The 12,758-nt window shown below is 38.4% G+C and overlaps 1 protein-coding gene across 1 annotated transcript in view; it reads left to right on the forward strand.

The window, feature by feature from the left end:
- The window catches only part of TMEFF1 (transmembrane protein with EGF-like and two follistatin-like domains 1), a 110,626-nt gene that overhangs the window by 60,427 nt on the left and 37,441 nt on the right, over positions 1-12,758 (forward strand). Inside the window, exons 6-7 of the mRNA XM_010844834.1 lie at positions 1,537-1,563; positions 3,796-3,895. Of these exons, the coding sequence (XP_010843136.1) occupies positions 1,537-1,563; positions 3,796-3,895 (127 nt within the window). The remainder of the gene's footprint in view (positions 1-1,536; positions 1,564-3,795; positions 3,896-12,758) is intronic.

Below are 12,758 nucleotides of genomic sequence, written 5' to 3' on the forward strand. Positions count from 1 at the left end.
TCCAAGGAGTAAGCGTCTTTTAATTTCATGGCTGCAGTCACCATCTGCAGTGATTTTTGAGCCCCCAAAATAAAGTCAGCCACTGTTTTCCCATTTATTTGCCATGAAGTAATGAGACCAGATGCCATGATCTTAGTTTTCTGAACGTTGAGCTTTAAGCCAACTTTTTCACTCTACTCTTTCACTTTCATCAAGAGGCTCTTTAGTTCCTCTTTCTGCCATAAGGGTGGTGTCATCTGCATATCTGAGGTTTTACTGATATTTCTGTCGGCAATCTTGATTCCAGCTTGTGCTTCTTCCAGCCCAGCGTTTCTCATGATGTACTCTGCATATAACTTAAATAAGTAGGGTGACAATATACAGCCTTGATGTACTCCTTTTCCTATTTGGAACCAGTCTGTTTTTTTATGTCCAGTTCTAAGTGTTGCTTCCTGACCTGCATACACATTTCTCAAGAGGCAGATCAGGTGGTCTGGTATTCCCATCTCTTTCAGAATTTTCCACAGTTTATTGTGATCCACACAGTCAAAGGCTTGGCATAGTTAATAAAGCAGAAATAGTGTTGAAGTGGCTGATACCTAAAATGTGTATTTTTTCCAATCCCTCTTGTTTCTACCATGATTGGGACTTTGATTATTGTCTTAGGGAAATTGAGGGTGAGGGGGGAAGGGAGCGATATTGTGAAGGATGTCCCCTATTCTTGAGAGCTATCTGACAGACTGGAATGCATTTTCTGGTAAATTCTCCCTAGAAAGTGCTGGATAGAGTGTCAAGTTCATAACTTGCCATCTTGGCTCCAGGCTGATGATGCTACAGTCTTGCCCTCTTTAATATGTTTTGTGCCATATGTTGGTTCTTTCAGGATTATAAAATACATATTTTAAATTAATTACCTTTTACACTGGTTTCTTGCTGGTAACTTTGAGGGAGGCTCTTTAATTTGATTAGTAACAAGTTTTTCAGACACCTTGGTGAGATTCCTTCTGTAAGGTTTCCTGGAGGAAGTTAATTTCATCAGTATTAAGAAAGCCTCAACCCTGAGGTTCTTTCCTTCTAAACCTTAGGTTTATTCATATCTTTTGGCCTTTATCCACAGATTTAATTAAGAAGATTTTTGGAGCAAGACCCAAAGCTTTTCCTCCCTTTTTATTAAAAGCAGTTTATTTATTATTCCTTTAAAGCTTTAGCAAAGTTAAACATTTTTTCTCCCTTAAAGTGAGTTCATTAAAATTATTTTTATTTAGCCATTTACTTTATAATATTTATTGATTTTTCACTTTGTACAAAGCACCTGTGTATTTTCTGAATGAGCTACAAAGATTATGAGGTATATAGATTATGTATCCAAGGAATTTATATTTGGAGAAAGGTACAAAATAAGTATATAAGAATAAATTGTTGGATGTCGAAAAAAATGAGAAAAGGGACTATCTGAGAATGGATATCACATTTTGATTTTTGATAAGAAATTTTACTATTTGGTAAGATGAGATTCTGGGAAAAGTGTTGATAGCCATTCTTTATTTTTCTTCTCAGATAATGGCTCTGGATCTGGAGAAGGAGGTAAGTTTCAAATACCCTTAAAAGGCATTTTCTTCTTTTGCATTTTAAAAATGGCTTTACTGAGATAAAATTCACATCCCATACAATTTGCCCATCGAAAGTGTATAATTCAGTGGCTGTTAGTGTATTAACAGAGTTGTGCATTAATCACCACAGCCAACTTTAGAACATTTTCATTGCCCCAGAAAGAAACCCTGTACCCCTCAGCCATCATCCCAACCCCTCAGTTTCCCTTAGCCCTATGCATTCTTTTTTTTCCTGCATTTATTTTTCATTTTAGATTTGTTGTCAGACTAAGGGGAAACATTGCTCCAGTTAAATTGAAGTTATACCAAAGGGCCCTCTCTGTAGGATCAGACCCCAGGTGATTTTAGCTCGAATCAGAGTATTTGTGACTCTTTCGTCGTTTGCTTACACATTTTTTGCTCATAGGGAATTTTCAAGGCACAAAACTTAAAAAACTAATATTTGGTAATAGCATATAACAGAGTTTACTCTGAATTATTAGAATTGATTAGAACAGATACTGTACTTGATCTCAGCCATAAAGCCGAGAAATGATGAATTATTAGAATTGAGAATGACTAAACTATCTCATAATCTAATGAGACTGTAATTCTTAATGAGTATCCACTGAATGCAAAATAATGTTTCAGGTGCTCTGTGGATGCACTAAAAGAAAAAACATCTATGGTAAAATTCACATGTATGCGCATGAAAACCGCAGTTATGATCCTTCCAGCACTATCTGAAACCTTACTCCATCCCCCTACATTTCATAGAACCCTAAAATTGTAGAGTTGGAAGGGACTTTAAAGGTCACCTAGAGAGTAGAAGAACTGTCCTGAGGAAGAAGTTCAGGGATGATGGTTTTAGCTTTAAAAAAGAAAAGATTAAAAGCTGTCTAAAAATAGAATTTGAGTGGACATGTTCAAGCAGAGACTTCGTGATCACGTGTGAAGGATGAGATCATAAATTCTAGATCTTAGAACTGGAAAGGACTTTAAAGGACCATGTAGTCTAGCCCCTGTGGTCAGATATTCAGTTAGGAAATTGTCATTGTTACTATATGAAAGAAATGGAAGTTGGTCTACATATTTGCTTTTATGGTACAAATATTGGATGTCTTTCCCTGAGAATGTTGGTTGTTGGTAATTTTTTTTTTTTTTAGGGAGTTTGAGTTAGAAAGGCCAAGTGGTTTGCTCAGATTAATACACAAATTCTAGTGAGCTCATGATGGCTGTGTGAGTTTTAGATCTCATGGTATTTCTGAGGCTTAGAAGTACTTAAGATTATGCTCCCTGGAACTGTTTGGGAGTATGCATGAGAATTTGGGTAAAGTGTAGGTAGGATCCAAAATGCCAAGTTTAGAGATAGTACCAAACAGGCACTTAGGTCTGTGTGCTTGCCTTATAACACCTTCTCTGCTGATAGGCACCCCCGCAGTAAGGTATGCTTTCCCAAACCAGACTGGGACATCCTCTAAGTAAACCATAATCCCTAAATTGGCTTCAGAACTCATCTTCCTGCCCAGTTTGAGATTCTCTTAATAGGATCCACTGTAGCTGAGACCCACAGAAACGAGGTTCCCTAACTGCGAAATATGAGCTGATTTGGGGGCTGGTGGTATGCACTGATCTTGTGCTGGATCATAGGAGACCCATACACTTCAGCATTCTTGGTATTATTGGCAGGGCTAGGTGGCAAAGTAGAAAAGGGTAAGTACTTTGTAAATAGACTCCTTTTCTTTTTAAAATTGGGAGACAGTTTTTAAGGCAGGTGTGAAACTGCTGTGAAGACAAGGCAGTGGTTAGACTCGGCTGTGTTGAGTAACTTGTTTGTTGAATCACTTACTGCTAATAGGATTGCACAGGCTGTTTCAGTAGGGTAATCGCTGGACTGAATATATTGCTCATGTTTATTTCCCCTCTCTTATTTCATGTTATGGTAATTCTTTTTAAGAATTAATGAGACCTAGCTTATTGTTCCATGGTACTTAGGCTAAGGGATTATTTTTCTGGCCCCAATACTTGTTTTTTTTCCACAGTATATGTTAATACTCTGTATTGACAGCATTTTTGGACTCAAGCATCAACAGCTTTTTGGAACTGATTGTTTTCAAGAGCCTTGCATACATTTTCCCCAGAAATAAGGATAATGGCTGCTGAAAACATGAAGCAGGTTTGGAAAGGATCCCAGCTTTTGGTTGAAAATTTAATTTTTCTTTTTAAGCAGAAGAAGAAGGGTCAGGGGCAGAAGTTCACAGAAAACACTCCAAGTGTGGACCCTGCAAGTATAAAGCTGAATGTGATGAAGATGCAGAAAATGTTGGGTGAGTTGATTGAGGGAAAGGGATAAACTTATTTGGAGGTCAGTTGTCAGCATTATTATGTTATAGAAAGCTTATCTTTTAACCTGCTTTGGTGTATATTGTGTGTGCCTTCTTTATTTTTTGTTTACTGTTAATCTATTGACTTTTAAGTTGATATGATACTATAGCTATCTAAGTCAGTTTAAGTGTTTTAGAGTGGAAATCCATTTGTAACTTTTTTTTTTTTCATTTTACCACTCCCTTTCTTCACTGATAGTTTTATACTGTTATAAAACTGATACATTTTATACCAAGTGCTAATTTTATTCATCGGAATTACTCTTATTTGAATTACCTTACTTTTATATCTTCAGCTAGAGTCATGATAAACAGTTTTTCTTGCATTTTTATACACAAACTTTTAATGCATTAAGAAAAATCCAAAACTTTCAAAATTTTAAAGATAGTAAGTAAATATAATAAGTAAAAATTATTTCTGGAAATCTCAGCTGGATAGACTGACATTCTGTTTTGTTTTCTCACTCACGTTCTGCTTTCACCAAGGTAGGCTTTGTAGCTGACCTGTGTTGTCCATCCAGTTTCCCGTGCACTCCCCATGAAAAGGGTGCAGAGTAGTAGCAATATAGACCTCACCAACACAGCCAGCTTTGTTCCTTTCGTCAGGCTCCTGTTTGTTTATCCCCAGGCTCAACCTTCCTTCATTTCCCTGTAGTGCTTGCTTTCTGCATAGTTGATTCTAAAAACTTTAATACTGTCTTTAGGGCCTTATGTAGCACAAATGGATCCTCTTCACTTCCTCAATTTCCCCTTAGTGTGTATTTTGAAACACTTATAGAAATTTGCACTTTCTTTCTTACTCATATGTATTTTCACTGTGCATTTCTATGTTTTATTCAGTCCATAAATGCATATTTGAGCCTTTTACTGATCAATGGTAATATGGTTTAGTTAGCATTTATGCCTGGAGTGACTTTTACAAATCAGGGTCACTGTGTTTTCAGTATTTTGATACATAATCAGCTATTTGTCTGGCACTTGGTAAAATTAAATGTCTGATAATTTACTTGATATATATTTCAAAGTAGGTAAGAATTGGCAAAAGACTAATTCAATAAAAAGTCGAACACTGCAGCAAACCCTGTGTTTGCTCTGTTTCTGCATACGAGTCGCTTGTTGACATGTCCATCTGTTTCAGTCAGAGTGGATTGATTTGTGAGATGATGTTTCCCAAAGTAGATTTTGGCCTGTAGAACATGAGAGAAATGATAGCAATGTGGACTTACAGAGAGGACAGGTAATAGATACTGTGTTCTTTTTCTCTTTTTGTACTGAAGATACGGTATGATGCAACACCTGTGTGTATATGTGTGCATACGTGTGTATTTTTGCAGATATTTAGTTCTTTTCTCTGCTTTTCCTCAGAACTGTTCTAAAATCGTGTTCAGAGTCAGAATAGCTGTCAGTGATTGATCGACGTGGTCTGTTGAGCTTTTGTTACTCCGTTGACAGTGCCTCTCTTCAGTCTTCTTTTACACATTTCTCTGCTATCATTTTTCATCTCTTAATTGAAAGAGAGAGAGATCTTTTGCTTGGAAGTAGAACAGATTCTGTGTAATCTCAGAGGTAGCCTTAAGTATGACATCTGTATAAAATACACATCATTCTTATATATACCTCCTCTTGATATGATATGTAGTCTGTCCTCAGTCAGAGCATGTCTGTTGTATAGAAGCGCACTAAATTCATTATGTGTGTGTCTATTTGAGAACTTGTAACTGCTGTCCTTGCAGGTACACGCTCTAAGCAAAAGAAAGTGAGTAGAGACAAGGGAAGGGCTTACCAATAAAAGGAGCAGGCAGGCTGAGGAGCCTCCTCAGGAGCCCATGGATAGATTGGGACAGGCAGCCAAGACCAGGCCAGGAAATTGATGCAATAATAGAAGAACATTAAGAACATTAACATTAACATTTGTGCCTTTACCTAGAAAGCAAGTGCATATATACATAGTAATAACAGATATTAAGTAAAACAAAATCCTATCATACTTAACCTTTACTAAAAATACTGTACTCTAATATTTCCTATAGTGATTATGACTTAGAGTTGAAAAAATATTGCTCTATAATGTAACTATAATAGATACTTTATTTCATGTTACATTTTTAGGTATGGGTATTCATTTAAAAAATATTTTGAGGGCTTCCCTGCTGACTCAGTGGTAAGGAGTCTGCCTGCCAATGCAGAAGACATGGGTTTGATCCCTGATCTGGGAGGATCCCACGTGCTTGGGAGAAACTAAACTCGTTCACCCCAGCTATTGGGCCTGTAGAGCCAAAACTGCTGAGCCTACGTGCCACAATTCCTGAAGCCCTCGAGCCCATGCTCTGCAACCAGAGAAGCCACTGCAGTGAGAAGCCTGCACACCACAGCTGGAGAGCTGCCCCTGCTCTCTGCAGTTGGAGAAAAGCCCATGCAGCAGTGAAGACCCAGCACAGCCAAAAATAAAAAATAGATTAAAAATTATTTTTAAAATAAATAAAAGTATTTTTTAATCTTCTGTCATTGTGAAATATCTTTCCTGTCAAATGAAATGCTGTATATCAATATAATCTATCTGGTTTCCAGAGGGCAGCTAATCTTTTTTTTTTTTTCTCTTTTGTACTTGGCTAATTTATTCTTGTTTTTAAAATTTCTTTTTTATTGAAGTATGGTTGATTTACAGTGTTGTGTTAGTTTCAGGTGTATAGCGAAGTGATTCAGTTATACATAATATATATTCTTTTTCAGATACTAAAACCTTTCTCTTGCTTTAAAAGCTCTTTTTTCCTTTGCTAATAGGGAAAGAAACTTGACCATTTGTGGGAGGGGATAAATGGTTAAGTTAAGTTAATGTTAAGTTAATTTTCTGCTGTTAAGAGAGGTGCTAGTGTTTTATTTAGCCATTTAAATGGAAATTGATTTAAACAGATTGTCTTCTTAAACAGACTATACAGAACATATTCTAACTATTCTTAAAGTCATATATTGTATAGTGCGTTACAGTTTTCAAACATTGTTACCTAAACTATTTTTTTCAGCTCTTTATGGCAGTATGTCTGGTTGGTAGGGCGAGGATTTATTACTCTGATTTTACAGGTGGAGGTGAGCGCAGAAGAGGCTGAGTGGCTTGTGATTAAGAACAGAACCAGAACACAGTCTCATGACAAGGGATTTATCTATCGTGTTGTGTATGCACATGTGTAACACCATGGTGTTCTCAGAGGCCCCTGATGTGCTTAATGCCAGTAGTTCCACCCCTACTTAAGGGTCCGTTCTGCCTTGTTTTTGGGGTTCTACATCTGTTTATAAAAATGACTTTTCTTCTCCCATATCAGGTTGTTCCCTTGCTTCTGGGTGCTGTCAGTATGCCTAGTCAGTGATTCTGATTGTGGGTGACTCCAACTTATTAGTTGCTTCTCTGCTTCCCCAAAATAGGAAATCATGTGCTTATAGGAACGGTATCTAATAAAATCAGAGTAAATAGGTTCTTAGTGAGGTGCATGAACTTCTTATATTGTATGACTGTTTTCTCTCTTATCTGCTCAGTGGCTATTTTAATTATAATTGAAATTAGCTTTGCTTGTGAGAGGCTTTTTTCTTCTTTCTTCCTGAAGCACAGTGTGACTCTCTAATGGCATTGGGGACTTTTGCATGGGTTTGTGAATCACTGCAGATGGTGATTGCAGCCATGAAATTAAAAGACGCTTACTCCTTGGAAGGAAAGTTATGACCAAACTAGATAGCATATTGAAAAGCAGAGACATTACTTTGCCAACAAAGGTCCGTCTAGTCAAGGCCAAGGTTTTTCCAGTGGTCATGTATGGATGTGAGAGTTGGACTGTGAAGAAAGCTGAGCACCAAAGAATTGATGCTTTTGAACTGTGGTGTTGGAGAAGACTCTTGAGAGTCCTTTGGACTACAGGGAGATCCAACCAGTCCATTCTGAAGGAGATCAGTCCTGGGTGTTCATTGGAAGGACTGATGCTAAAGCTGAAACTCCAATACTTCGGCCATCTCATGCGAAGAGTTGACTCATTGGAAAAGACTCTGATGCTGGGAGGGATTGGGGGCAGGAGGAGAAGGGGACAACAGAGGATGAGATGGCTGGATGGCATCACCGACTCAATGGACGTGAGTTTGGGTGAACTCCGGGTGTTGGTGATGGACAGGGAGGCCTGGCGTGCTGCAGTTCATGGGGTCGCAAAGAGTCGGACACGACTGAGCGGCTGAACTGAACTGTGATGTCTGTCTGCATTGATGTTTGCCCTTTGAATTTATACCTAGAGCTAGATAGTTGAGGTTCCAAGAAATTTGATGCCCACATGGAGAGGTTTCAGTATTTCATTGTGACTGTTTTGAAATATAGTGGCTAGATTTTCTTAGTCTTAAAACTTGGGAACAGTATCTGCTTTACAGAAAATTAGATTTCTCCATACTCTTACCAACTGTATCCCTCTTCATCTAAACAGTATCTCTTAAAAAAAAAACAACCCAGTATCTCTCATCTGTCCAAGGCTGATGTTATTGCTCTAAGATAGTTCTCAACTATTTGTCTGTACAGTGGGACCAAATAGTCATAGAACTCCTTCAGCCAGGTAGACCTTTTATATACCTGACTTAAATGCCTGCCATGAACGATTTGAGGAGTTTGTAGAATCATCTGGCATAATGTCAATACAGGTGAGCTGTAAGAATCCTGCAGTTACTCCTTTGAACTTTGTCTGTCATGTGCTTTATGGAAATTGTCCCTGCTCTTCTGCCTTTTTGATGTCAGTCACTTTGGAGATGGTGTTTTCCTTTTCCCCTGAGGGACATAAGCTCTCAGAGTTGCTCAGAGAAAGAATCTTGTAGGTGTGCAGTGTGACAGACAGTTTGAGAAGCATGCATTAGTAATTCACCTGATAGACATCTTTGTCGTTATACCATCATTTTCTGTTTGGAGAGTTGTTGGCCATTGTCACAAGCTGATGAGTCTCTTCCTCAGAATGTGCAATGAAGTCTTTTCCCTCACTGAAACACAAAGAATAATGCTGTATATCTGTGTTCTCCATCAGTCCTCCTTTCTAGAAACTGCACATAGTTTTTTTTTTTTTTTTTTAAAAAGCAACCAAAGAAGTATTTTCCTACTGTTACCTTCTCCTCACCTCTGATTTCCTCCTAATCAGAGATGACAGTAATTTATTTACTAATGTCATTTATTTATGTATGTATGTCTGCATTCATGCCTTTGAAATTCAGTGTTAGAAATTCAAAAGCTTTACAGGGCTTTACAGGTAGACTTTTAAAGCTATTTAGGTTTAGTAAATTTCTACCATGGTCCCTTACACTAAAATGGAAAAATAATTGTATGTTGTCTGTTTTTCTCTGGTAATGGGAAATAAACACTATTAAACATTATTCTGTACTGAATATAACCCAGATGTTAGCAATGACAGGCTTCTTTATCCAGAAATATCTTCCTGTATTTCTGTACAGCTGCCAGTAATGGTTTCTTTTGAGAGGTTAGATTTTAAAATGTAGAACACAGTATTCTCCGTGGCCTCCTGCAGTTTTCTGAATGCTCTGTTGCTCTTTGATAATTTGCCTCTGTTATTCTCTCTGCCTAAAGTCCCACCCCTGTATGTCTATTTGTTTAATTCCTGCTCTTCCTTTCAGCTTGGATATAAGCATGACTTTAGCACCTCTTCCTAGCAGCATGCCTTGCTCTTTCTGCAGTCCCTATGAGAGAGATGACTAACGCTTGTGTTCAAACAACCTCCACATAGCACTTAAATTGATGGGACTGCTAACAGATTGTGGATTCCCTGAGGACAGGGACTTTGTCTTGCTGGTTTCTACAATGGATGAACTTGCCATGAGGTTGGGTATCTTAGGTTCCCTCCGTAGGTCTTATGAACTGGCAGTTCACACAGGGCTTTCTTATTCACTTGGAGCTGCACAAGGGGTCATAGTGATGGTTTAACATGTGTGAGAAGGATTAGTAATATTGTGAGGAACTTGGAGCAGGTGAATTTGTTGCAGGCTTTGTTAGGTGTTTGTGAAATCTACATAACTTCACGTGATTTAGTTTAAAATGCCAGTGATCATAAAAATTAACCATATCTCAAAGGAATGACACTTTCTATGTACAGTAAGTAGAAAGAAAGAGACAGGATAGATATTTTTCAATAATACCTTTCAGATGTACATAGAATTTGATGATTTCAAAGGGCTTTTTACAAAAGCTTATTTGATTCTGTCACCAGCGTTTGAGGTATTATCCCTATTATTAAAGACTCAGAGTTGTGATTTGCCAAAATCCTCAAGCTAAATCAGAGAAGTAATTGAATGTATTCATTTATTTATGTATGTATGCCTGCATTCATGCCTTTGAAATTCAGTGTTAGAAATTCAAAAGCTTTATAAGGCTTTACAGATACAGGTCTGTTTTCCACCCCAGTCCTCAGCTACCCAATTGTCTTCACTAGAGGCAGTCACTGTGATCAGTTTCTTAATCTCCCAGAGGTATTTTCCCCACGTACAAAAAGTATGCACACATATTCTTTCTTTCCTTTTTATAAAGTAATGGCAGCCCACTACATGTATTGCTCTTCAGTTCAGTTCAGCCGCTCAGTCATGTCTGACTCTTTGCCACCCCGTGGACTGCAGCATGCCAGGCCTCCCTGGAGTTGGTCTATCACCAACTCCCAGATTTTACCCAAACTCATGTCCATTGAGTTGGTGATGGCATCCAACCATCTCATCCTCTATCATCCCCTTCTCCTCCTGTCCTCAATCTTTCCCAGCATCACGGTCTTTTCATATGAGTCAGTTCTTCGCATAAGGTGGCCAAAGTATTGGAGTTTCAGCTTTAGCGTCTGTCCTTCCAATGAATATCCAGGACTGATTTCCATTAGGATGGACTGGTTGGCTCTCCTTGCAGTCCAAGGGACTCTTAAGAGTCTTCTCCAACACCACAGTTCAAAAACATCAGTTCTTGGTGCTCAGCTTTCTTTACAGTCCAACTCTCACATCCATAAATGACTACTGGAAAAACCAAAGGTTTGACTAGACAGACCATTGTTGGCAAAGTAATGTCTCTGCTTTTGAATATGCTGTCTAGGTTGGTCATAACTTTTCTTCCAAGGAGCAAGCATGTTTTAACTTCGTGGCTGCAGTCACCATCTGCAGTGATTTTGGAGGCCCCCAAAGTAAAGTCAGCCACTGTTTCCACTGTTTCTCCATCCATTTGCCATGAAGTGATGGGACCAGATGGCATGATCTTAGTTTTCTGAATGTTGAGCTTTAAGTCAACTTTTTCACTCTCCTCTTTCACTTTCATCAAGAGGCTCTTTAGTTCTTCTTCCCTTTCTGCCATAAGGGTGGTTATGATATTTGAGGTTATTGATATTTCTCCCAGCAATCTTGATTCCAGCTTGTGCTTCTTCCAGCCCAGCGTTTCTCATGATGTACTCTGCATATAAGTTAAATAAGCAGGGTGACAATATACAACGTTGACGTACTCCTTTTCCTATTTGGAACCAGTCTGTCGTTCCATGTCCAGTTCTAACTGTTGCTTCCTGACCTGCATACAGATTTCTCAAGAGGCAGGTCAGGTGATCTAGTATTCCCATCTCTTTCAGAATTTTCCAGAGTTTGTTGTGGTCCACACAGTCAAAGGTTTCGACATAGTCAATAAAGCAGAAATAGATGTTTTTCTGGAACTCTCTTGTTTTTTTGATGATTCAGCAGATGTTGGCAATTTAATCTCTGGTTCCTCTGCCTTTTCTAAAACTAGCTTGAACTTCTGGAAGTTCATTGTTCATGTACTGTTGAAGCCTGGCTTGGAAAATTTTGAGCGTTATTTTACTGGTGTGTGAGATGAGTGCAATTGTGCAGTAGTTGGAGCATTCTTTGGCATTGTCTTTCTTTGGGATTGGAATGAAAACTGACCTTTTCCAGTCCTGTGGCCACTGCTGAGTTTTCCAAATTTGCTGGCATATGGAGTGCAGCACTTTCACAGTGTCATCTTCCAGGATTTGAAATAGCTCAACTGGAATTCCATCACCTCCACTAGCTTTGTTCGTAGTGATGCTTCCTAGGGCTCACTTGACTTCACATTCCAGGATGTCTGGCTCTAGGTGAGTGATCACACCATCGTGATTATCTGGGTCATGAAGATCTTTTTTGTATAGTTCTTCTGTGCATTCTTGCTACCTCTTCTCAATATCTTCTGCTTCTTTTAGGACAGAACTATCTTCTATTTCTGTCCTTAATTGATCCCATCTTTGCATGAAATGTTCCTTTGGTATCTCTAATTTTCTTGAAGAGATCTCTAGACTTTCCCATTCTATTTTTTCCTTTATTTTTTGCACTAATCACTGAGGAAGGCTTTCTTATCTCTCCTTGCTATTCTTTGAAACTCTGCATTCAGATCTTATATCTTTCCTTTTCTCCTTTGTTTTTCGCTTCTCTTCTTTTCACAGCTATTTGTAAGGCCTCCTCAGAGAGCCATTTTGCTTTTTTGCATTTCTTTTTCTTGGGGATGGTCTTGATCCCTGTCTCCTATACAGTGTCATAAACCTCCATCAGTAGTTCATCAGGCACTCTGTCTATCAGATCTAGTCTCTTAAATCTATTTCTCACTTCCACTGTATAGTCATAAGGGATTTGATTTAGGTCATACTTGAATGGTCTAGTGGTTTTCTCCACTTTCTTCAATTTCAGTCTGAATTTGGCAGTAAGGAGTTCATGATCTGAGCCACAGTCAGCTCCCCGTCTTGTTTTGCTGACTGTATAGAGCTTCTCTGTCTTTGGCTGCAAAGAATAGAATCAATCTGATTTT

This window comes from Bison bison, unplaced genomic scaffold (genome assembly GCF_000754665.1).
Source record: "Bison bison bison isolate TAMUID 2011002044 unplaced genomic scaffold, Bison_UMD1.0 scf7180017864209, whole genome shotgun sequence".
NCBI classification, from domain to species: Eukaryota; Metazoa; Chordata; class Mammalia; order Artiodactyla; family Bovidae; genus Bison; species Bison bison.